A 21336-nucleotide genomic window follows, 5' to 3' on the forward strand; every position below is an offset into this window, starting at 1 on the left:
CAAAACAAAAAAAAAACACCCCCCCAAAAAAAAACTATTGTAGAGTTTGTTCAAAAAGATATATCAGAACTATACAGTCTTTTCTGCTGCCTACAAAGGGGAGTTGAATCTTGCCTCCACTGCAGTTGTAAAAATCTTATTTGCAAGGAGAAGTTTTCTCTAGAGGCTGCAGTGCTCTCACTAGGGAGAACAAATATTGAACCCACCTCGCCTGCCGTTCAAAAAAAAAAAAAAAAAAAAAAAAAAAAAAACAAGGGAGGGGACCTGAGGGGGAATGGTAGCTGTTGGGAGGGGGAGAGGGAAAGTAATTCTTCAAAAAAGAAAAGTCAGTCTTCTCTCTCCAGTCCGTGGAAAATCCAAGGGGGACGTTGACAAGAGGGTATTTTTAGGAAACGCTTCCAAATATACAGGGTAAGAGTGAATGTGAGAAAAAAAAAAAAAAGTTGTGGGTTGTAGAAGTTATCAAGTGGGATTTGCGGCGCTCTCTGCAGGAAACGCAAGCGGCTCCAGTTCAAAGCCACATGCACCAACGTGACATATAAGCCATTAAAATATCATCCTGACGGCTCATTTCTGCTTCATCATACATTCCCTAACTGCTTCCCGAAAGCTGGAAAAGGAGAAATGAAGGATGACCGCCTCGCTGGAACCACAAAAGAGAGGCTTGGAGGGGTTTGTGGTTCCCCCTCGGCCACCCCAAAGTGATGTGCAGAAATGAGGCGATCCCGGCAACAGGTGGAGCAGGGTAAGTGCCTGAGTCCAGGGGGCAGATAGACGGGGACCTGGGCCGCCAGCTGCTGGGGAGCAAGCGCCCTTAGCGGGGCCACTGGCACCCAAACCCCACTGGGGAAAGAGGCCCAGCTAGACTTTCTCCCCATCCCCTCCCTCATTAGCCCCCCAACCGTAAGTATAGGCCCCACCCCATTGACACTGAGGGGAGGAGGGGGCCCCTCCGCGGAGGGGCAGCGCTGGGGATGAGTCCATCTTTTCTTCCCAGGGAGGGGGGGCAAGGAGGACGCATGGGGCTCCCACTGGCATTCGGACCAAGAGCAGCTTGTTGCCCACCCGCCTTTTCTCCCCTCCTTGTAAACTGCCTGGGTGCCCCACCGTGGGCACAAGAAGGGGAGTCGTGGCCGAGAGCTTCCTTTGCTCCAAGTGAGCAGGACCCTCGCCAGGAGAGGGGCCCTGCAGGCAGCTGCCCTGCCCTGCCCTTGCGAGGATGGCAGGGAGGGACTCGGCGTCCCCCTTCCAGGGTCGCTGGAGCTAAGTTAGCCAGGCTGGAAGCAAGATGATGGGACTTCTCCGCCCCAACCTGACGGCATCTGCCGACCGGGTCGGCCTCGCGGCCCGGATCCTCGCCCTCGCGCATCCCGGTCCTGCCTCGGGAAGTTGACCGCTGGGATCCGCTCTCTGCGCGCGGCCGGCCAGGGTTCGGGACTCGCTTGCTTGCTTGCTTGCTTCCGAAAGCGAACCAGGGCTACGATGAGCTCTCTGGGGAGCAGGCCGCAGCCGCCTAGGATTCTGGGCACTACCTTAGACATCCAGGGACACAGGAAATTAGGGGCAAGTGAGGCGGGAACAGAGCTGGGCTGTGAAAGAAAGCTAGGATTGCCTCAAAGGCTTGACCGGAAAGTTTGGGGTTGATGAATGAGGTTGGCTGTCCGTGGGGACTGCTGGGAGCCAGCGAGGTCTTAGGAACGGTGAAGGGGCGTTGAGGGGCTGCACGGCGGCCGGCACCGTCTGCAGGAGGCTCTCTTTGGATTCCAAGGTCATATTTCTACCCCCTTTCGGACAGCATGGGCCTCCGAGCCACCCAAAGCGAGGCACCAACTGCCCTTCCTCTATCTAGCTGCGGGCAGGTGGGGGTGGGGGGGTGTTCAAAGGGAAGGTTAAATGTCGGGGCTGATCCTTCAGGCGACCCACTAATGCAGACTCGACTCTGAGCACACGGAGGTCACCCGGGCCGTCAGCCCAGAGCCGGGGAAACGGGAGCTCCTTCCTCTAGGGAACAGAAGAATGAGAAAAGACCATCACACAACCCAGGCTTGCTGCCCAACTCCCGGGAGCTCCAGGGCCCGATGGAGGGGAGTCAGGGAGATGCCGGTGCAGCTGGCAGCAGCAGGCCGCGGGCAGAATCGGGAGCCTTTTCGGGTTTTGCTTGGGAGCTCCCAGGCTGGCTGAAGCGCCCCTGCTCTGCACCCGCCCCAGCTGAGCTGTGGCTGAGAGGCCAGCATGCCTTTGCCTGAGCGCCTGCGGGTTAATCAGTGTGGAGCAGCGTGGATGGCTCCGGGACTGAAATCCCTGGCTTGCAAAGCAGGCTGTAGGTGACCTCTGACCTTGGGCAGGCCTGCCCCATCTAGCGAGACCCCACAACGTACAGCCTTGGTGTTCCCCCAAAGAAAAACGGTGCCTTTTGTGTGTACCCACGGGCCCACCTGCTTGGCTCTCCCCCAGAAAGATCAATTATCTCATTGGCTGGCACCCTTTCCTCTTCTCGAGATGTGAGGAGGAAGGTAGATTCCAATAAGCCTCCAGGTTGTGCTGCTGACTCCTGATTAAGTGGCCACGGGAGTGTGGAGTGTGTGGAGACAAATCAGGAGCAGTCATTTGAGGAGAACCTAGCCAAGCATTTTCAGAGCTTTTGTATCTCTGGGTTGGCGGGGATCTCAAGTCCAGGGGCCCAGGGATTGCCCCCATAGTCTTTCACCCCTCCTTCAAGTGAGATCACTGGTTTGCCAAATGGACTCAGAGTTTGAAGCAAAGGAGAAGATCTTTACCCTGGTTCCCTACACTAGCCTGGTGATGGAGCTACTACAGAGAAGCTTAAGGTGCCAGTTGCCAGCCCAAAGTCTAGCCTGTGCAGCATTTTTTGGCATGCGTGTGGGTTTGTAATGCACAAAAGACTGCCAGGATCTGGGGGTAGAAGTGACCCAGGCCTCTTAAGGGGGGAGGGACTTGGGCAGCATTGTGCGTGGACGCGGGCTCTCTAGGGAAACTCACACCCATTTCCCTCTGAGGCAAGAAAGTAAATTCTATTAGTTCCAACCAACCAGGACTTTTCCTGTGCCAGACATCCTGCCATGAGGAAATTTTAGAGCGAGGATGCCCAGCATGCCACCCTTCTGTAGGAATGTGAAGTTGGGCCTCCTTTCTTTCCTGATTTGTGCAGGAAGGAGCTTATTACTTTTGGGGACAGAAGCCTTTTGGTTAAAAAAGAATTGAAAATAAATAAAACCCTCTGGGAAAAGGTGAGTCTATCCCCCACTCGCACTCCTCAGGCTTGGACCTAGAAAAGAAGGGAGAGGGAAGGGTGAAAACACACAAGCTAGTTCAAGCCCAGTTTGGGGATTGAGGGAGAGAGAAAGAGATCTTTGAGCATAGAGAATTGGAAAGCCTTTGAGATAGCAGAGCCCCATTTGGATTTGGCCTGTGGTTCAACAAGTTAAACAATCGCTTGTTCTGTGGGCTGGAGTGTCAAGACGGGCAGACGTCCTCATTGACAGAGGGCGTGCTGTGTTTGTCCAGCCTGAGACCTTTTCAATGACTGTTTGTCTTTCTAGGCCAAATTGAGAGTTGGGGCTGGGTGGATCGCCTCTGTTTGGCTGTTCCACTGTCTTTAGCCTGACAGATTGCAAAGGTCCCCAGGATGGGTTTCAGGCTTTAGGATAGCCAATGGCTTGGTAGCATTAACCACAAAGCGAATTTGATAAGGAATGCAAAATAACAGGGGGATTGGGAGCTATTTCTGACATTCCTAACTAAGAAATGGAGACAACCAGGACCAAATGATACGAATAATACTTTTTTTTTCTATTCTGGTGAATTTTATATTAACTTTAAAAAATCAACCAATGATGATTTCCAAATGGGCTTGGGAGCGAAGCCATGGGATGGTAAGGGTTCCCATACCACCATGAGCAAGATCTACAAATTTACAAAGGAATTTCTCTCTTCTCAATCCCAATTCTTGTACCTCAATTTTTAACTTGCCAACATCCCAGAGGACACCCAGGCCTCCCGATTACATTTTACTAAACTCAGTAAACTTAAAGAAAATAATGGGAATTTCTCATACAATAAATTCAAATTCTAGAAGTTAGAGGTGTTTGAATGCTGAGTGGCGCTTAAATTCTATCTGCAAAGGAAATTAACACGAGTTTCACCAAAAAAAAAAAATCGAGCAGGGAAATGATTTTTAATATTTTTATTACAAAGCTTATATCATTTTGCAATAAATATGGGTAGTTCCCAGCAGATCCTTTCTTTCACTTTTAAATTTGAAAATGGTCTAGGAAGGACTAACATTCTTCAGACCAACACTGATACATTCAAGGCACACAATCTTGCCATACAAACATGTATGAAATTGTTTGACTTAGTGACTGCCCCTCTTTTCTTCCCAAACAGGCTCAAAGTCAGAAAATGAGATACAAGACTTCCTTGGTGATGAGGAAAAGATTGCGGCTTTACCGAAACTCCCTGAAAGAGTCTAGTAAGTTAAAATCCTCTTTCGAATATTGGTTTGCTGAAGTTATTATTTTTTAAGTGGGAAGATTTGTTTTGTCTTTTGATTATGTTGGGTTGTGAGCTTGGAGGTGTTTCTTGAGTTCCAATGAAACTGAGAACAACACCTTGGTGTTTGATGCATTTGCACACAAATCAGCGACACAACGTCCCACCAGCAGCCAGCTAATCCCCCTCAATGCCTACTCATCTGGACATTCTAGAATTAATATTTGACGACTCTCTCATTGAAACAACAACCCCTGACCTTCTGCAGTTCCACTGTCACATTATTCTATGACATATTCATCTTGAATTCATTTCCAGACGATTTGATTGGAATGAGGTTTGACATGTATTGGCTTCCATGAAAGGAGCAGACTTTGATCTTGGTGATGGGGTTTACATGATATGCATCATCTTTACCAGGGACACCAGCCTTCTGCAATGTGGCGGCAACTACGTTCCCACAATGTGGTGTCTGAACAGGGAGTGACTGACAGCCGCTCTGTCAGGAATACCTTCATTGTGAAGAATTTAATTTAATATTCCATTTAGAATAAGCATATGATTTAGGGTTGGGTGCTTTCCCTTCCAGGCGCTTCTAGTTTCCCTCATTTCAACTATACCACCAGCTGATGGTTGCCTCCAAGGTATTCCCTAGTTGGAAGGAAAAGAAACATTCTTAACAAAAGTTAAATGGACAACTCAGGAAATGGCTTTCTTCTATGATTTTGGGATAATTTGATGACAGGGTTCTCAAGAGAGATGTGCTTATTATGTAAATTCAGTTGTTTTAATTCCTCAGTGCTGTTCTGGAAGATCCTTTGACCATGTTTCTTAATCTTTTGTTGAAAAGATATTTAGCAGAACTGTTGCTTGGAAATTAAATTTTGTCCAAGTATATTTTCTTTCATACTCAGTTCCCTTCACGATGATTAGGCCCAAAGTTCCATAGCAGAGGAGAGGAATAGCTCCATTTATCTCCAGAATCCTAGATCTCATCTCCTTTGTACACTTTGGGCTAGGACATACGGTGGGCTCCTGGTGCTTAAGTTATTTATTTATCTTTTTCATAAGACTGGAGACAACCTCTCACCACAGGAATCTGAAGTCTGTCTGTGAATAGCCTATAAAGAGACTTTTCCCTTGTTTTGGGTGGTAACCTGACTAGAAACAGGGAAGAAATGGTTGAACAAGTGACAGCAGATCTAGACACAGACCATTCAGACAACAAGGCTTGTTTTGGGTCAGGCTCTGTGCAGTGGCCCTCAGCTCCTGGGATCCTGCTCTATGCATAACCTGCAACAGATAATCATCATTTAGCATTGCTTAAAAGATCAAAGTGGAAAAATAGCCCAGCTATTGATCCGAAACCTCCCCTATTTCTTTCTTTCCAAAGGAAAGAGGTCAGACATCCCCCTATTGGAGCCAGGATAGGGAGGAGCTCTGGCAGATGTCATATTTCTATACAACAGGACTAAAAAAATCACTTTGGTATATGCTGTTGCTTTGACCAGGCTGAGGGAACAAAGGTGCCTAGGTCAGGTTTCTGGGCACTGGATGGATGTTTGGCATCTGGTGGTGGAATCTGTTCCAAACAGGTCCCTACAAAAGCCTCCAGTGCTTCTTTGACTTCTGCTGAAGATCTCTGGGCTGCAGAATGTCTCTCTCTCTCTCTCTCTCTCTCTTTTTTTTTTTTTTTTTTCCTGCAAATCCAGCGGGAAAGTGAATTCAACAATGCTCTACCCCCCACAGCATGGTTAGAAATAGAATGCTCCAGCCAAGCATTTGGTATTGGGAGTCAGGGTGCTGAGACAACCTTCTGAAAGAGAGGAACACCACTTTTCAGCCTGCCCTATCAAGTCAATGAAATCTGGATTCCTTGCTACCTGGCACTGGAAGATTCAAAGAAACAGCTCTGAAAACTAAAATATGCCTCCCTGCCATCAGTGTCCGCCTGTCCTCTACAGTTACTTGTGTACTGCTTTGGGGCTTCTTTCAGAGATATGCCTTGAAGACCCTTATGTAATCACCCAGAGTTCCTGGTCTTTAAGTATTAGTGGGTAAATGGATTCTTTTTTTTTTTTTTTTTTTTTTCCTCTCCCTGTCTCTGTCCCTGGGAAAATGTCCCTCTGGGAGAATTCCTGGCCTCATTTCTGTGTTTAGCCAACGTGTGAACCATGTGGCTCCAAGGAACTTGTAAGGGTCTGGCAGCCTTAGTGACCTGCAGGTCAAGTAACCTCTGGCTACTCAAGAAGTATCTACCCAGGATGGTCCATATGTTTTTAGTGCTTCAAGAGAATGCTGCATCTGGGAAGGAGCTCCATGGGGCCAGGTTACTGTCGGCAAATTTGGCTGAATCAGATACATCTGCCCTTTCACTGTTGGCACAAAAAGCCACACACATGTTCAAAGTGTTTCAAGGGTAAAGTTAGTACAGTGTGCAGCGTATTAACATCCTAAAGTATAAAACCTCTGCTTCTTATCCCTAGAGTCTACAGAGTCACTGCTTAGAACTCAGGGGTCCACAAACTTGGAAGGGGGAAATTGCCCCTCTATTTTCACCACCTTCTAATGGAAAGTTACAATTTTCTTCTCATACATGTGTTGTTAACAAAAACAGGACTGTTAGAGTTCACTGACACCACAAGGCTTCCAAAAGGGTCCATAGACTAAACCTAAATACCGGCGGCGTTCTCTGCTGTTATTCAAAGCTTTTGATGCAGGTGAGGTCACAGTGTGTATATTAAGGGGTCCATTTTTATGCAAATCAGATTTAATGAAAGCGTAAATGGATGCCGAGTTTGACAAACATCCTAAACAGTAGCTTATAGATCACATAGGTTCAGGTGGAAAGGAAAATATTTTTATTGCTGGACTACTGCAGAAGTATCCCTGCACTTAGGCCTGAATGCTACAGGAGGAGTTGGCTAAGCTTCATGTTGAGAGATAGTTGGGAGAAACAGCTGGGCAAGGGTTCCCAGGGAGGGACACACTCCTTTTGAGTTTAGGGGGTTTATATTTTTTCTGGTTTTGTTTTTTTGTTCGTGTGTGTTTGTTCATTTGTCTTTAGGAGCCCCTAGTGGGTTCAGCTCAGACTTGCCTAGGCAACTGCAACATTCAACAGACACTTGGGGGGGAGGGCGGCCTTGAAACCACTCTGAGACCCAGCCTGGCCATCACTTTGAAGAAGGGAAAACAGGGCAGAGGACAGGAGAGGAGGCTTCTGTGAGCAGAAAGGTAAATCCCAGAAAATGAGAGTATGGGAGAAGGTAAAAGCCAGGAAGGAGACAAATCCTCAAAGTCTAGTCTCAACACTAAGTAGAAGTCCTTGGTTTCCAGAGCAGAAGGGATTTGGCTGTCAAAAGCTCTCCTTCAACTTTTTCTTTTGTCTTCTTTCTTTCTTTCTTTCTTTCTTTCTTTCTTTCTTTCTTTCTTTCAATGCTAACGCAGCATCTATTGGTTGCGTTGCTTAAGCTCTTCCGGCCAGCCAGAGGAGCAGAAAGACCTGGACTTGTCAAAGCCGAGGGAAATTGTGGAAGTTAATCCCTCGCTAAAATGCACCCGAGCAGGGAACAAAGCATTAAATGAAGAAAGTCTCAAAGAATCTGCCAACCATTATAAATAAGTTAATTATTTTAAAAAATTTAAAAGAAACCCCCTTTTACTGCCTAGGAAATGTATAAGAATAGTTCTTGGTGCTGGGAATGGGTGGGGCAGCTCAATCAACTCCGAGTCAGAGTTCCTTGCAATCTGTCCAAACTTCTCACCTCTGCTAGGGATACAGGGTCTTTTACTCAATCCTTAAAACTTCTCTTAAAAATCCAAACCTTTCTTTGCTTTGGAGTCGCTTTCTATGGCCTCTAGGGAGGCCCAAGTACTTAAGTTGGCATTTTTGGCTGCAGAGAGCAAGGCAGGCGTCAGGGCGAGCAGCCCTTTAAATCGCCAAGCTGTGCAGCCGGCCCTAGCCGGTCGGAGGCACAAACAAAGGACCCCCCCACCCCCGCCCACCTCCGTTTGTGCACCGCTAGACCAGGCCCAAACTGAAAGGTTTGTTTTGTTATGTTTTTTTTTTTTTTTTTCCGCCGGCCGACCCCCACCCCAAAACGGTGGAACCTCAGCCCGGGAGGGCGTCCCGGGACAGCAGGCCATGGTGGGGCCGCAGTCCCTCGCACAGCCTGGGTGGGGGACCTTGGCGTCCCCTCTCCCCAGAGCCCTGAAGGCTGGCGAGGAGAGAGGCAGAGGCTCCGGCCACAGGCAACAAGTGGTGAGAGCTGAGAGTGGAAGTGATCCCAGGGCCCTTTCCCAGAGGCTCCGTTTGGCTGCAGGGTACGGAGCTCAAGACCGTGACTCGGGGAGACCCCGGGGTGGGGGAGGGCCTGTTTCCCCCTGCGGCCTGCCCCTCGCCTTTGTTTCTTTGGCCAACGGGCCGGCGAGGCGGAGAAGATTCTTAGCCCCTCTCCGGAGGGTGGCTTGGGTTCGAGGCCAGCCTCTCTCAGGTCGTCACCACCTCTGGCTCGGGTCTGGCCCGGATTCCTGGGTTCACGCGTCTCCGAGGGCGGCTGGCCCTTGGGGAGGAGGGGGGGGGCGCTGGCAAGGCCAAATGGAAAGAATAGAGTGGGGAGTGGGGAAAGGGAAAGAAAGAATAAAGAATCCAAGGAAATGAGAGGAGAGAGAGTTGAATGGCGCACACACACAAAATTCGGCGAAAGCGAGAAAATCCAGCTCAAGGGCTGCTAGCCCAGGGTTCCTCCAGTCCAGGTCGGAGAGTCTGCAGCCCCTGGGAGCAGGCCCCCGCCTCCTGCGGCTCGTGGGCCGCGCTGCCCGAGCAGGCCTCCACCCCGCGCCCCGCGCTGCCCCTCGGCCCCGGCGCGGCTGCATCTGCCCAGCTGATAACCCGAGCCCTCGGCGTCCGGCGCAACACCCCCTCCCCGAAGTCGCGGCGCAAGAAGACGCAGCCCGGCCCCGCTCGCTTCCCGGAGCAGCGAGGCCGAGCCGCTCCACTCGGCTTTCGAGAAAGGAGGGGGAGGGGGCTCGAGAGGAGAGAAAAGAATCCGTGCCCGGGTCAGAGCGCATGAGCAGTAGGAGCGGAGACGCTGGGGGTAGGGTGGGGCGGGGCGGGGCGGGGTGGGGTGAGGCGCGGGAGCAGGAGGGACTGTGTGTGTCTGTGTGTGTATCCGCGTGCGGCGGGACCTGTCATTGCTGACGTCGGGCCCGGCTGCGGGCCAATAGGCGACCTGGGTGATTGTTCCTCTCCGCGGGCCCGGGCCGCGGCCCCGAAGCTCTATTCACTTCCTCACGCGTCCCGCTGCTACCTCACTAGTGCACGGGGTTTCAAGTAGGCATTAGAGACCGGGGGAGGGGGGGACGGACAACCCGAAACTTGAGGGAATCAAAAAAAAAAAAAAAAAAACTTTGCATAAGTTGTTTTGTTTTGTTTTTGTTTTTTGGTGGTGGGTCTTTCCCCTCCCCGCCGTCAGGTGACTGGTGTGAGCGGCCTGACCTAGGGAGGTCCGGGGAGCCCGGACGGGTGCCTGCAGGCCGCGCTCCCCCAGCCGAGCCGGGCGCTTAAATTCGTATTCGTGACCCGGGCGCTCCCGCACCACCGGCCCCTAAGACATCACCGCTTGCCTCACCTCCACCCCCCTGCGGGGCTCCGCGACCCCGAGCGCCCCAGGGAGCTGGCTTCCAAAGCACGCTGGGGGCGCAGGTCGGATCCCTCCGGAGCAGAGCCCAAGGCCCCCCAGAAATCCACAGACTCGGCCCTGCGCACCCCGCTGCCCCTTCCACCTGCCCCGCAGCCTCGGTCCGTCGCCCGCTCGCGGAGCCGCAGGGGGCTCTGCCGAACGGCCGCGCAGCCGGCCCGCAGCGGAGGCGCTTGGCTCCGCGCTGGCCACGCGGTTCGCTGCCGCCTCTGTCTGGCTCCCGGTCCCGGTGCTGACGGCAGAGACCGTGGTGTGGCTGGGCTGGGCCTGCCCCCCGGGGCCTGGTGGAATGCTCAGCCCACGCCGCCTGTCCTCACGCGCGCTATTTGTCTCGACAACAGGTAGCAGCTCCGGACACCATGGCCCCCAGCTTGCTGCCGCCTCCAGCCCCTCGGTGTTCCCGGGCCTTCAAGAGCAGCCGCCCCAGGCCTCCCCCAGTGGCACTTTGAACGGACTCCTGCGTCTGGGGCTCCCTGGAGACATGTACGCGCGACCTGAACCCTTTGCGCCGGGACCCGTGGCCCGCAGCGACGCCCTGGCAGCTGCCGCGGCCCTGCACGGCTACGGGGGCATGAACCTGACCGTGAACCTCGCCGCGCCCCACGGTCCCGGCGCCTTCTTCCGCTACATGCGCCAGCCCATCAAACAGGAGCTCATCTGCAAGTGGCTGGCAGCGGATAGCCCCGCGCCCCCGCGCCTCTGCTCCAAAACTTTCAGCACCATGCACGAGCTGGTCACGCACGTCACCGTGGAACACGTCGGCGGCCCGGAGCAGGCCAACCACATCTGCTTCTGGGAGGAGTGTCCGCGCCAGGGCAAGCCCTTTAAAGCCAAATACAAACTTGTAAATCATATCCGCGTGCACACGGGCGAGAAGCCCTTCCCCTGTCCTTTCCCGGGGTGTGGGAAGGTCTTTGCTAGATCAGAAAATCTCAAAATACACAAAAGAACTCACACAGGTCAGTATTCGGCACTGTCTGTCTCGTGCGGACCCTCTGGGGGAAGCAGGCGGCCTCTTCTGGGCCCTCGGGGCTGGATTTCCTCAAGTTCCATCTGGGAGGAGGGGGGGATATCTCGGTGTTTCCAGGAGCCAAGTCCATAAAATATTAATTACGCCCTTCTATTAGAGTCACAGAAGTTTCCTGAGGCTTTGTGTGGGGAGGATAGTGCGGGATTTCTGCTCTCGGGGAGGAGGAGAGTGTGAACGAACGTGCTTGGGTGTCTGCGTGTGCAAATGTGTATACCCTGATCATCCAGTTTGATTTTCAGGTTTTAAAACGGCACTGTTCCCCCCCAAAGTCGTAATATATGCGACCATCTAATTTTCCTGGTCTTCTTGGAATCCTGGGTGAAAGTACTCTTCCAGGGGAGGGCTTGACAACCTGGCCACCACCTGAACTGAGGGGTCATCAGGCCCTTTGTGCCTTCTTTAGGATTTAGGGTCTCGTGGGATAACTTTGCTCTCGTTTCTGGAGCCTTGGTGACCTGACACTTGGGACTTTTGACAAACCCTTTTGCTTTAGCAGAGACCCAAGGAGACTCATCTGCCTTAAATGTCATTTACCGAGCTGTTAAGTGAAATGGGGACATGTGTCAACCACATCTGTTAGTTCTAGTTAACAGAAAGAAAAGGAGCCCGCTCAAGAGCATGCAAAGTTGAACTCCTCTGGCCAGAAGCATCTCTAATTAATGCAATTGCAAGGAGAAAGTTTTCACACTTCCCAGAACAGCCTGTGAAGTTACATTAATTAGTTTAGCAGTCGACGTTTGTACTCTCCCTAGCTAGGGTTTCCTGCCCAAACTCCCTGGAAGTTTAAGAAGTCAACATCTCTCCTCCCCTACTTTGGGGATAGGAGAAGGGGGCTAGTAGGGAGAGGAGAAGAGAAGTTCCAGCTTGGTGCCTTACTTCTCTTACTCTCTTGGCGCTCTACCTTACTCACCTCTATTCTTAGTGGAAATATCAGCAAGTGGTAGAGTCAAAAGACTCCCCCAGGCTGGCGCTGCCACAGAAAGAAATTTGCAAATCCCGTTCTCTCCCCCAAACCCTGCAATCTCTCCGGGAGGGTCCCTGGCCAGGACACTGGCACAGGCGAAGTCCAGACCAAACTCCACTCTTGGTCTCCCACTTTATTTCCGTGGCATATCTAGACACGCAGTCTTCCCCGAACTGTTTCCAATATCCTCCCCCCACCCCCTCAAGCATTTGTTCCCCCTTCCCGCCCTCAGGGTTTTATCCCGGGGGAGGGGAGGAGAAGGGAGGCCCTGATCACCTCCCACAGGCGCGCTGCTCCAGGAGCTGACGGCCTGTACTGCGAAGATAGACGCGCAGTCCTGAGCCAGAGAAGGAACTCATTTTTAATGACAGGGGTTTTTTAAACAAACAAACTTTTACTGCTCTTTGCCGGCCTACTGTTTGAAGTCCATGAAGCAGAAAATGGTTAAATTCTTAGTGCAATCGACCTACAGCAGAGAAGCAAGTTCAGTGCGCCCGTGCTGGCTCAGGTTTGCGTCTATTCAGGACAGAATTGCAAGTGCGTCCTTTCCACTGGCAGTCCTGATTCATTATCGCTGGAGTTTAAAAAAAAAAAAAAATCGACTGAGCCTCGCCTGCTCCGGCTTTTCCTTCAAACCCCCCTCCTAAGTAATGAAAAGAGAGACAGAGAAAAACAAAAACAAGACAAAAAAAAAAAAACCCAAAATGTTTCTCAAATGGCAATAGACCTCACTACAAATTATTCATGAAGACAGTTCTCGATTCAACAGGAAAATAATTGCCTTTTCAAATATTAATGGCGTTTCATTTCCTCGAGTCGCGGAAGCGGCGAACAGGAGCCGATTCCTCAGGAGTTGAGATTTCCCGGATCGGAATCCGGGGCCGGGCCTCGCACGCAGCTGCCCCCGGCCCCGCCGAAGGGGCTCCCTCGGCGCCAGCGCCCGCAATCCCGGAACAATGGGGCGGCCGCGAGGGGGACGCGGGCCCCGCCGCCTGCCCCCCTTCCCGAGGCCCCCGGCTGGGGGCTCGCCCCACCTTCCCCGGCGGTGTAGACGGGGGCCGGGGCGCTGACGCTCGGTAACCCGGCGCAGCCACAAGTGCCAGAAAATGGCGCGACCGGACTGCGCCGCAGCTCCCGAACTTTGTCAGGCGAGCTTGGCGCAGGGCCGGGGAGGAGGCCTCTCAGGGCCGCTGAGCCTCTGGGAGGAGACTCCGCGCCCTCCAGGACTTAGCCCCAGGCCCAGGCCGCTGCGGACGGGCCGCGGGGCCCTGGCCCAACCCTGCCTCTCCCCACCCACCCATCCACCCACCCGGGGCGCAGCGCCCGACCCGGTGGGCAGGGAGGGGGCGGGAGGCAGCGTTTGGGGGGTGGGGTGGGGGCGCGGCGTTAGGCGAGGAGTCCGGGGAGCAGCAGCTGGGGAGAGGCCGGGAGGGCGCGGGTGGGGGGGGGGGGCGCGGCCTCACCTGGCATCCCCGGGGCCTCCGAACTTCCAGGCTGCCTGGATCACCTTCAGTGCCCTGCTTTTCCCCTCTGCTCCCGGTCTGGGATGAAATCATTGTTTCAGTTTTACGGGAATGTCCAACGAGGTGCTCGCAAGTGGGATAAGTGTGTGGGGAATACTTGGGGAGGGGGGTGGTGGTGGTGGCACTCAACCTCACATTCTATTCCTCCTCTGCGCTCTCAGTAAATCTTGTTTTCTTTTGCAGGCCCTGAATTGCATGGTTCTTGTAAATGATCTTAGAAAGAAAAGAAGGAAGGGAGGAAGAAAAAGTTTTAGTTTTTGGCAGCTGCCCACAGGGATCAGAGGGGAGAAAACAAGGGGGCCAACAGGGACACTGGTGTTTTCTGCAGCTTTCTTGTTTTTGTTTTTAATAAAATGGTGCCGGTGTGCCGAGAAATGGCAGATGCCAGCACCGCCCCGTGTCGCACTGCACTAGCGGTAGTCCTGCAGGGGCAGGACGCAGCGACGGTCGGTGCCAGAACCCTGGGCTCCCCATCCGCAGCTGCACGGAGGCGAGGGCTGTGCGCAAAACTCTGACTCCGCCTGAGCTTCAGCTCGGCGCAGGAACAGGGGCTTTGTTTGTTCAAACCTGTCCCAAAGCACCCGTCTTTCCTGGAAGCGGCGGGAGAAGCGACCACAAAGGCAACAGTCCTCCGGCCATGCCGCCCTTTCTTAGCCGGACGCCCGGTAGCCTTCCTCTCAACCTAGGGCGCCCAGTGGCATCCGTCGGTGTAAGACGCCTAGACACTGCCTCCCCACCTTTCCATCGGCAGCTCCGGCGGGAACCTGGGCTTCTGGGTGCTTGGGGTCCTTCCACCCCCACACTGCAGCGAAGCCAGCCGCCGGCGAGCTCCGGGCTGGGGGCTCGGTCCTCGGCCAGTGCTTCCGCCCGACCGCGCGCTCGCGCCTCGCCGCGGCTCTCCGGGGCCCCGCACGGCGGATCCGAGCCCCGCGCGCCTCTACGCGGCCGCCCGCTCGTGCTCCGGGCCCGGCCGCCTCTCGGCAGCTGCGCTCCCCGCGGAGCCGCGGAGCTCGGGAGCGCGATTGCGCGCGAGGCCTCGGATCGCGCCGGGCGCGGGCCGACCCCGCGGCGCCCGCCCCCCGGCTCCGGCCTGCGAGGCCCGGGCGCCGGCCTGCCCGGCCTGGGAGGCGACCGCACCTCTGCGCTCAGCGCGGGCCGGGGGAGCCGGCTGCCCGCCGCGGCGTCTCCGGGAGGCCGCCGGGGGAGCCGCGTGGGATACTATCGCCGGCGCGCGGAACTGGAGGGACCCCGGACGGTTTCGGCAAGATTCGAGGGATGCTGCTAAATGTTTGCCCTCAGGGGGTCGGAGGGAAGGGGGAGGGGGCTCCGCTTCCCGTAAAAAAAAAAAATCGCGTCTGAAGTGAATCACTGCTCAGAGGACCTTTCCCTGCAGCACGAACGCACATGACGCACACGCCGCGTGTGCATCGGGGGCGCATCTTGAAACCATTCCACCGCCTCGGCGTTTACACAAAACCTACTTTAGGGAACAATTTTGGCCGTGGTGGGGTGTGTGTGCGCGCGCGCGTGTGCGAGTGTGTGCGCGCGCGCGAGGCGAGGGCAGAGAGACGCGTGGCTAGAGCCAGCAACTTTCAATGGAGCCGACGCCAGCTCCTCGGTCAGCTCCCTTCCCGGGCAGGGGGGCGTCTGGCTCCTAGTGGAGGAAATTTGGAGGAAAACAACCAGAGTGGGTCAGGACGGAAACTCGACTAAGATGGAGTCCTTGTCGCTCCTCCCCCGCGCCCTCCCCCTCCCCCCTCCCCCCTCCCCCCCCCGGGCCCGGCGGGAGAGGGGGAGGGGAGGCGGCGCGTCGGAGGCCGATCGGGGCGCGCTCGGGGCGGGAGCAGGGGGTGCTGGTGCTGAGACCCGAAAGGCAAGGGGTTCCGGAAAACCTTCTGTGCGTCTCTAACCCCCCCCCCCCAAAAAAAAAAAGAAAGAAAAGAAATTGCTTAGGGCGGTGAGGCCCCGCCGGGGCCACGACCCGCGTACACTAATGTCTCTGCGTTGCCTCCACCAGGGGAGAAGCCCTTCAGGTGCGAGTTCGAGGGCTGCGAGCGGCGCTTCGCCAACAGCAGCGACCGCAAGAAGCACTCGCACGTGCACACGAGCGACAAGCCCTACACGTGCAAAGTGCGCGGCTGCGACAAGTGCTACACGCACCCCAGCTCGCTGCGTAAGCACATGAAGGTGCACGGGCGCTCCCCGCCGCCGCCCAGCTCCGGCTACGACTCGGCCACGCCGTCCACCCTCGTGTCGCCCTCGTCGGACCTCGGCCGCGAGCCCGCGGCGGCCTCCTCGGCGGCGGCGGTGGCGCGCGGCGCCGACCTGAGCGAATGGTACGTGTGTCAGGGCGCGGGCCCCACCGCGGCTGCCCCCGCCGCGCCCCCGGGCCCCGGGCCGCCACCTGGCCCCGCCGCCGCCGCCGCCGCCGCCGCCGTTAGGGTCGCCGCTGCGGTGGCCGCTTCCGGTCCCCTGACTGCTCGGCTAGGCGGGGTTACTGAGGCCTGACGACAGGGCGAGGGAGGGAGGGAGGCAACCCCTGAAGGGTCGAGCTCCTTTAAGGTGCTGATATAATGCCCCTCATTTTAACATGCAAACGTGGTTCCCACATTGATTGTACAATCACGCCCAGCACCCTCCCCCCACCCCCCACCCACACACAGCCGCCCTCGTGACTGGGGAGCATGGCACCAGTGTTTGGGTAGAGAAGGTACAGCCCGAGACAGGCAGAAGGACAGAAAAATACACATTAGGAGAGTTTCTGTGCAAACTTGGCAGCTGCAGACGGTGACATTAAGGCCACAAAATCCTCTCCTGGTTCACAGAATGAGAACTGTTTTCCTCGAGGCCTGGGCAGCTCGGTTGCCCCCCTACTCCCTTCCGAGCCCCCATTCGCAGCCCCCTCCGGAGTTCTGATGGCAGAAGGTGGCAGAGGGGATTCCTGAGCCCTGGTCTTGCCTCTTTCCTTCCACCTTGCCTCCCTACATTTCCCCCTCTTTCAGCTATCCTTTGAAACAATGCATAAGTCCCAGATCCTAAATTTTCCAACTATTGATACAAAGGAGATAAAAGGGAAAGGGCTTTAAGCACCTAACGCCCAGCATCACATGCCACTCTCCCACAGACTGGCCCAAGCACACAGATATATCGGTCTGCCTGTCTGTCTGCCAAGTAAGCGTTATATGCTTGGGGTAGGGTGTGAGTCCTAACAACAGAAAATGCAGACAAAAGAGCGCTGGAGGGGCTCCAGGATTCTATACTCTGAAGCCTCCCGGTACCAATTACCCCATCCCCCCCACCACCCTCCACCCCTTATAGAGGCGCTGCCTGTGGAATCTTGTGGGTGCTTGGCCCTGGGGGTGCAGAATGGGCCAATGACGTCACTGAGCCAAGGCCTCCACAGTGAAGGGATCTGGCCTAGGCAACAGTGTCTGGATGGATCACGTCAATTCTGTGATGATCTTTGTAAAAAAATCTCAGGATTGTTGGTCTTCTTTCTAAAAAGCTGCCTGTGTGTGTGGTGGGGAGTAGACGAGAGAGATGAACTACAGTAATAAATGTTTTAGAGGCAAACACCCAACGGATCTAGATAGAATGTGTATTCGAGATACTGGGTACCAAGTCCCCAGATAAAGAACCAGATATTGGGGGCAGAGGAGAGGAAAGTCTTTGCAACTGTTGCCAAGCAGGGGAGACATCGGCCTGTTTCCCAGTCTCCTACCCTCTGCAGGGAGGATGGGGCTGCCCCCAAATCCTTACTAACATGAGGGTGGAGTACAGAAAGATAAAGAAGAGTGAAAAAGCTTGAGTAGGCCTATCCCAATCCCTTAAGAATTTAGCCATACGTAGGGCTGTGGTAGTCCCACCTATGGGGAGCCACCAAGACTGGCCAACAAACAAGTCCTGGTCCTGCCACTCTGCTGGATTTTCTTCCACACTCTCCTCTTCGGATACTATTAGACAATTCTCACTCCTGCCCTGCAGCCCCACCCTTTCATCAGATAAATAATGTCCTAACTGTAGTGGGGTTGTTTTCGTTACCCCTAATAAAACCCAGAATCGGTCGGAACACATCCTTGGTGTATACATTCTTGTGGAAGTGGGACTGCAATCCCCTCCCCCAGCCCCCTCGCCGTACAATAGCGTCCAGAGGCCTCCTGGCCAAGGGCCGCGGTCTGCAGCAAACAACCCGTTCCCATCGGGAAACACCCGCCCCACCGCAAGGTGCAGAGGGCATCTGAGGAACTTGCTGCTTCTGACGTTGAAAAATTCTCCCCTCTCCAAATAGGACTCATTTCTTCCTCTTCTCTTCCAGGCCCCGGTTTGCCTTCCACTCCAACCGCAAAATAGTGAAATAAAATAAAAATGCTTGGTCGGCCACTAATAGCCTTTAATTTTTCATTTGCTTGTTACAGATGTCCACCGCGTTGCTCGCAAGGTAATCTCGCCCAACGCAGCTGAGCGCCCGCATCTAGCGCCTGCGACATCAAAGGGTCCGCGCACAAAGCAATGTTTCTTCGCCACGGTGCATCTTCATGGTAAGTTAGGATTTCTATGGCAATGGGCAAGTTGCACTGAAATCCTGAAAGGCCGAGCCTGGAGCCCGTCCAGGCTTTTCATTAAGGACATAATATTTACGTCTAACAGGCCTTTTTTCTTGTGTATACAAGTATATATTTTTGTTTGACGCGGACTAAATCATTTTCATTTAATTTCCGGTAAACAAAACCCACGCGAATGGGCACTTGTTCCCGATCATAATAAAAATGGATAATAATGTGAGGGAAGAAAAGGGCCGCTTGAATCGCCGCTCAGCCCCCTTTGTTTCTGCTTTCTGCGGTGATCAGAGGGCGCATTTGGGTTTGATGGCGAGTTTCTAAAGGCGAGGAAATGGTTTGTAAGAGGGGAAAGAAAAGGAGAAAGGTCTAATCAAGCTCGGGTTGTTCAAAGAGTCGGGTTTTGGGGTTGAAAGTGTGAGTTTGACGGTGCATCAGCATGCCGCGTTAGGCTCGCCATGGAAATGCGCGCGGGGAGCGGCCGCTTCAAAGGCGGCACACTTCACTGCAGACACTCTATTAAGATACATTTGCGCTGACCTTTGCTTTCACGCCATTTAATACTGTCACTGCGTTCTCCAGTATATACTTCCTCTTTGGGACCAGCCTCGCCCGCGTTTAGGGGTTCACCCTGCACTCCTCTGGGGAGGAGGGGTCGCTTTGGTGCCTGGGCCGCATTCAGGAAAGGGTGAGCCGGACTCCACACGTCCTGACTGCGCCCCAAAGAAGCTCCAGGGTCAAGAGTAAATAACTTTAGGCAATCTCAGAAGCTTAACAAATGAGCATCCCCAGCTGGATTTTGTGCAAAGCATCTCTGCAATTTGAGCAGAGTGGAGGCCTGAATTTGAAAGGGACTTGTGGAGAGGGCACCCTGGATGAGTCTGGGGAGTTCAGAGTGTGCCTTTGGGACATTTCCACTCTGGCCCCCAGAACAGCCCATTCTGCTCCTCCATCCCAGAAGTCTCTTGAAGCCCCCCACACTTGTTTCTCCCTAGCATGGGGCATAGGTTACCCCCTCAGGCCTACTCTGGCCCTGGGCATGAACTCAAGAGCCCAAGGCCAAGGGGATAGGGAAGATGGCAGGAAAGTTAGAAGTCCATGTTCCCTTAATTGTCTTGTTGTTTATTTTATCCAAGTACCCCAGTGAATAGGGGAAAAATAAACACGGTGAAAAAAAAAATCAAACAGTAGAGTCTTCTTTAGTGCCAGTCCTTGTGGTTGAATAAAAAGGATGGTCCGCTTTCTATTGAGCTGAGAAATCTTTGAAGTGGGAGTTATTATCTGAGACATTCCTGCTTGTCGTCCTAACAACGCTGATGAAACGTAAAAGGTTCTTTGTCAGCGATTTGTTCTCCTCTCTGTCAAACTCCCTCTGCCCGGTTAGTTTCAAACCGTTTCTAAAGAGATAAAATCAAACTTCTTAAAAAAAAAAATACATGCACACTACACCAACTGATAACTTTGGGACTGAGTCCTCCTAAGGAAAAAACAAAAGCAGCACAGAGACATCAGGTCCAAGGTCTGTGGAGGTGCGCAGATGTTGAGGGGCCCTTTGCACTGGCTCTGGGACGTGGGGGAAAGAATGCAGAGAAGGTGTAGGCTGAGGGTACACACCCCAAGAACACACTGTGTGTCTGCTTCTCTCTGCACTGGCCTGCACTCTCATCAGCCCCAGTCAGGTTACTTGGATGAACCTCCTTTGGGGACTCCTTAAACTCCCAATATTCTTGCCAAGGATCCTTGGAACCTAAGGCTGCAGCCAAGCAATTGTTAATATTTTCTGCTCCTTCAGAGACAATCTGTCCTAAAAATAGACCCATTGTGTATTTCTTCCCACTAGCAGCAAGCAATCAACAAGCCCTCTCTGCCATTAATAGAAAGTAGAGTGGCTTGAGGGAGAGCCATTTTTATAATTTCCTGTTTTCTTCAGAATTTTGGCAGTTGAAGTTCAGAAAGTTCAGTTTACAAGATAGTGTCCCCAAAGTGCATGCAAATACCCTCCTCCCATCCACATATGCAGTTTTCATTTAATATTGTGCCCTGGAAAGTAAATTTCACCCTGTCCGGCCTTCCCCCAACTTCCCGACGTGGTTTTAAAGGTGGTTTAAATAAACAAGGATGTACCGGCCTCCCCACTCTGTGTGTGCTGAATCAATGATTTGTAAAGAAGTTTCCCCAAGCTGTAACCCATGCTGTTATTATAGTTGCTGCAAAATGTTGTCTCTTATATTGATTTTTATTTGTTTACTGGAGGTCCCCATATGTTTGTTTATATTGCTAATTTATGGGAAAATGTAATGATTGCAATGAATGTGAATTATACAGACAGGCAAATGTTTTGTAATCATAAATTCACACACATACACACAAAGCTTGACTGAAACCTTAGACTATTTGGTACATCTCCACCCACACTGTTTGTGATTTATCAGCTCTCCTTTTAGATCCTTAAATTATGAACTAACCTGAAAGGAAAAAAAAAAAAGTTGTTATGTATTTGATTGAAAGTGATTGTTCAATGAAAAGCATAGTTGAAAGCTGTGGCTTTAATCTTGCTGTAAATATGTACAAATGAATTAAAATCTGTGATTCTCTTTCCCTCCAAAGAGCGTCGTGTACATGGAGCTCCGTTTTGCTATTTTCTTTGGTAATAAATGTTGTGATGTTTCCCTTCCTCTTTTGAATTCGAGTGTCCTGTTATTGCTTCATCTCCCAGGGAAAGATGTGGGGCCCTCCTGAAGCCTCCAGTCCCTTTGCTGGCCTTCCCTCCCGGTTTTACAGAAACACGTCTGGAGCCAGGTTGTTCAGGGTAGCAACACGCAGGGACCCAGTAAAGCGGCCATTGTGAAGGAGGCCACCCTGGCTCCCAATTTCACCCCAGTAACACTGACACTCAACAACCAATTTACATTGGGGGGGGGTAGGTAAACCGAGGCTCTCACTGTCTTCCCACTGCTCAGGCGCGGTGCCCCCTCTCACAAACCACCTTTGACTTCCCAGGCAAAAGCCTCTTTCCTAGTTGTGGGGAGGAAATACAGGGAAAGCAAAAAGA

General features: G+C 53.2%; 1 protein-coding gene and 1 long non-coding RNA gene across 3 annotated transcripts; one reads left to right on the forward strand and one right to left on the reverse strand.

The window, feature by feature from the left end:
- Positions 1–282: 282 nt before the first annotated feature.
- ZIC4 (Zic family zinc finger 4) lies at positions 283–20968 on the forward strand. The gene is made up of 5 exons (XM_077864768.1): positions 283–745; positions 4408–4492; positions 10553–11170; positions 15746–16064; positions 18144–20968. Coding segments are annotated over exons 2-5 (1008 nt in total). The 5' UTR covers positions 283–745; positions 4408–4422; the 3' UTR covers positions 18145–20968.
- On the reverse strand, positions 12548–14582 carry LOC144293750 (uncharacterized). 2 transcript variants are annotated; one of them, XR_013360983.1, is made up of 3 exons: positions 14466–14582; positions 13669–13941; positions 12548–12779 (listed from the first exon to the last, which is right to left on the reverse strand). It is a non-coding gene; the product is annotated as an uncharacterized LOC144293750 (long non-coding RNA). The 2 variants fall into 2 exon arrangements; XR_013360982.1 differs by lacking the exon at positions 14466–14582 and having other exon boundaries at positions 13669–14453.
- Positions 20969–21336: the final 368 nt, after the last annotated feature.

This window comes from Canis aureus, chromosome 22, assembly GCF_053574225.1.
Source record: "Canis aureus isolate CA01 chromosome 22, VMU_Caureus_v.1.0, whole genome shotgun sequence".
Classification (NCBI taxonomy): domain Eukaryota; kingdom Metazoa; phylum Chordata; class Mammalia; order Carnivora; family Canidae; genus Canis; species Canis aureus.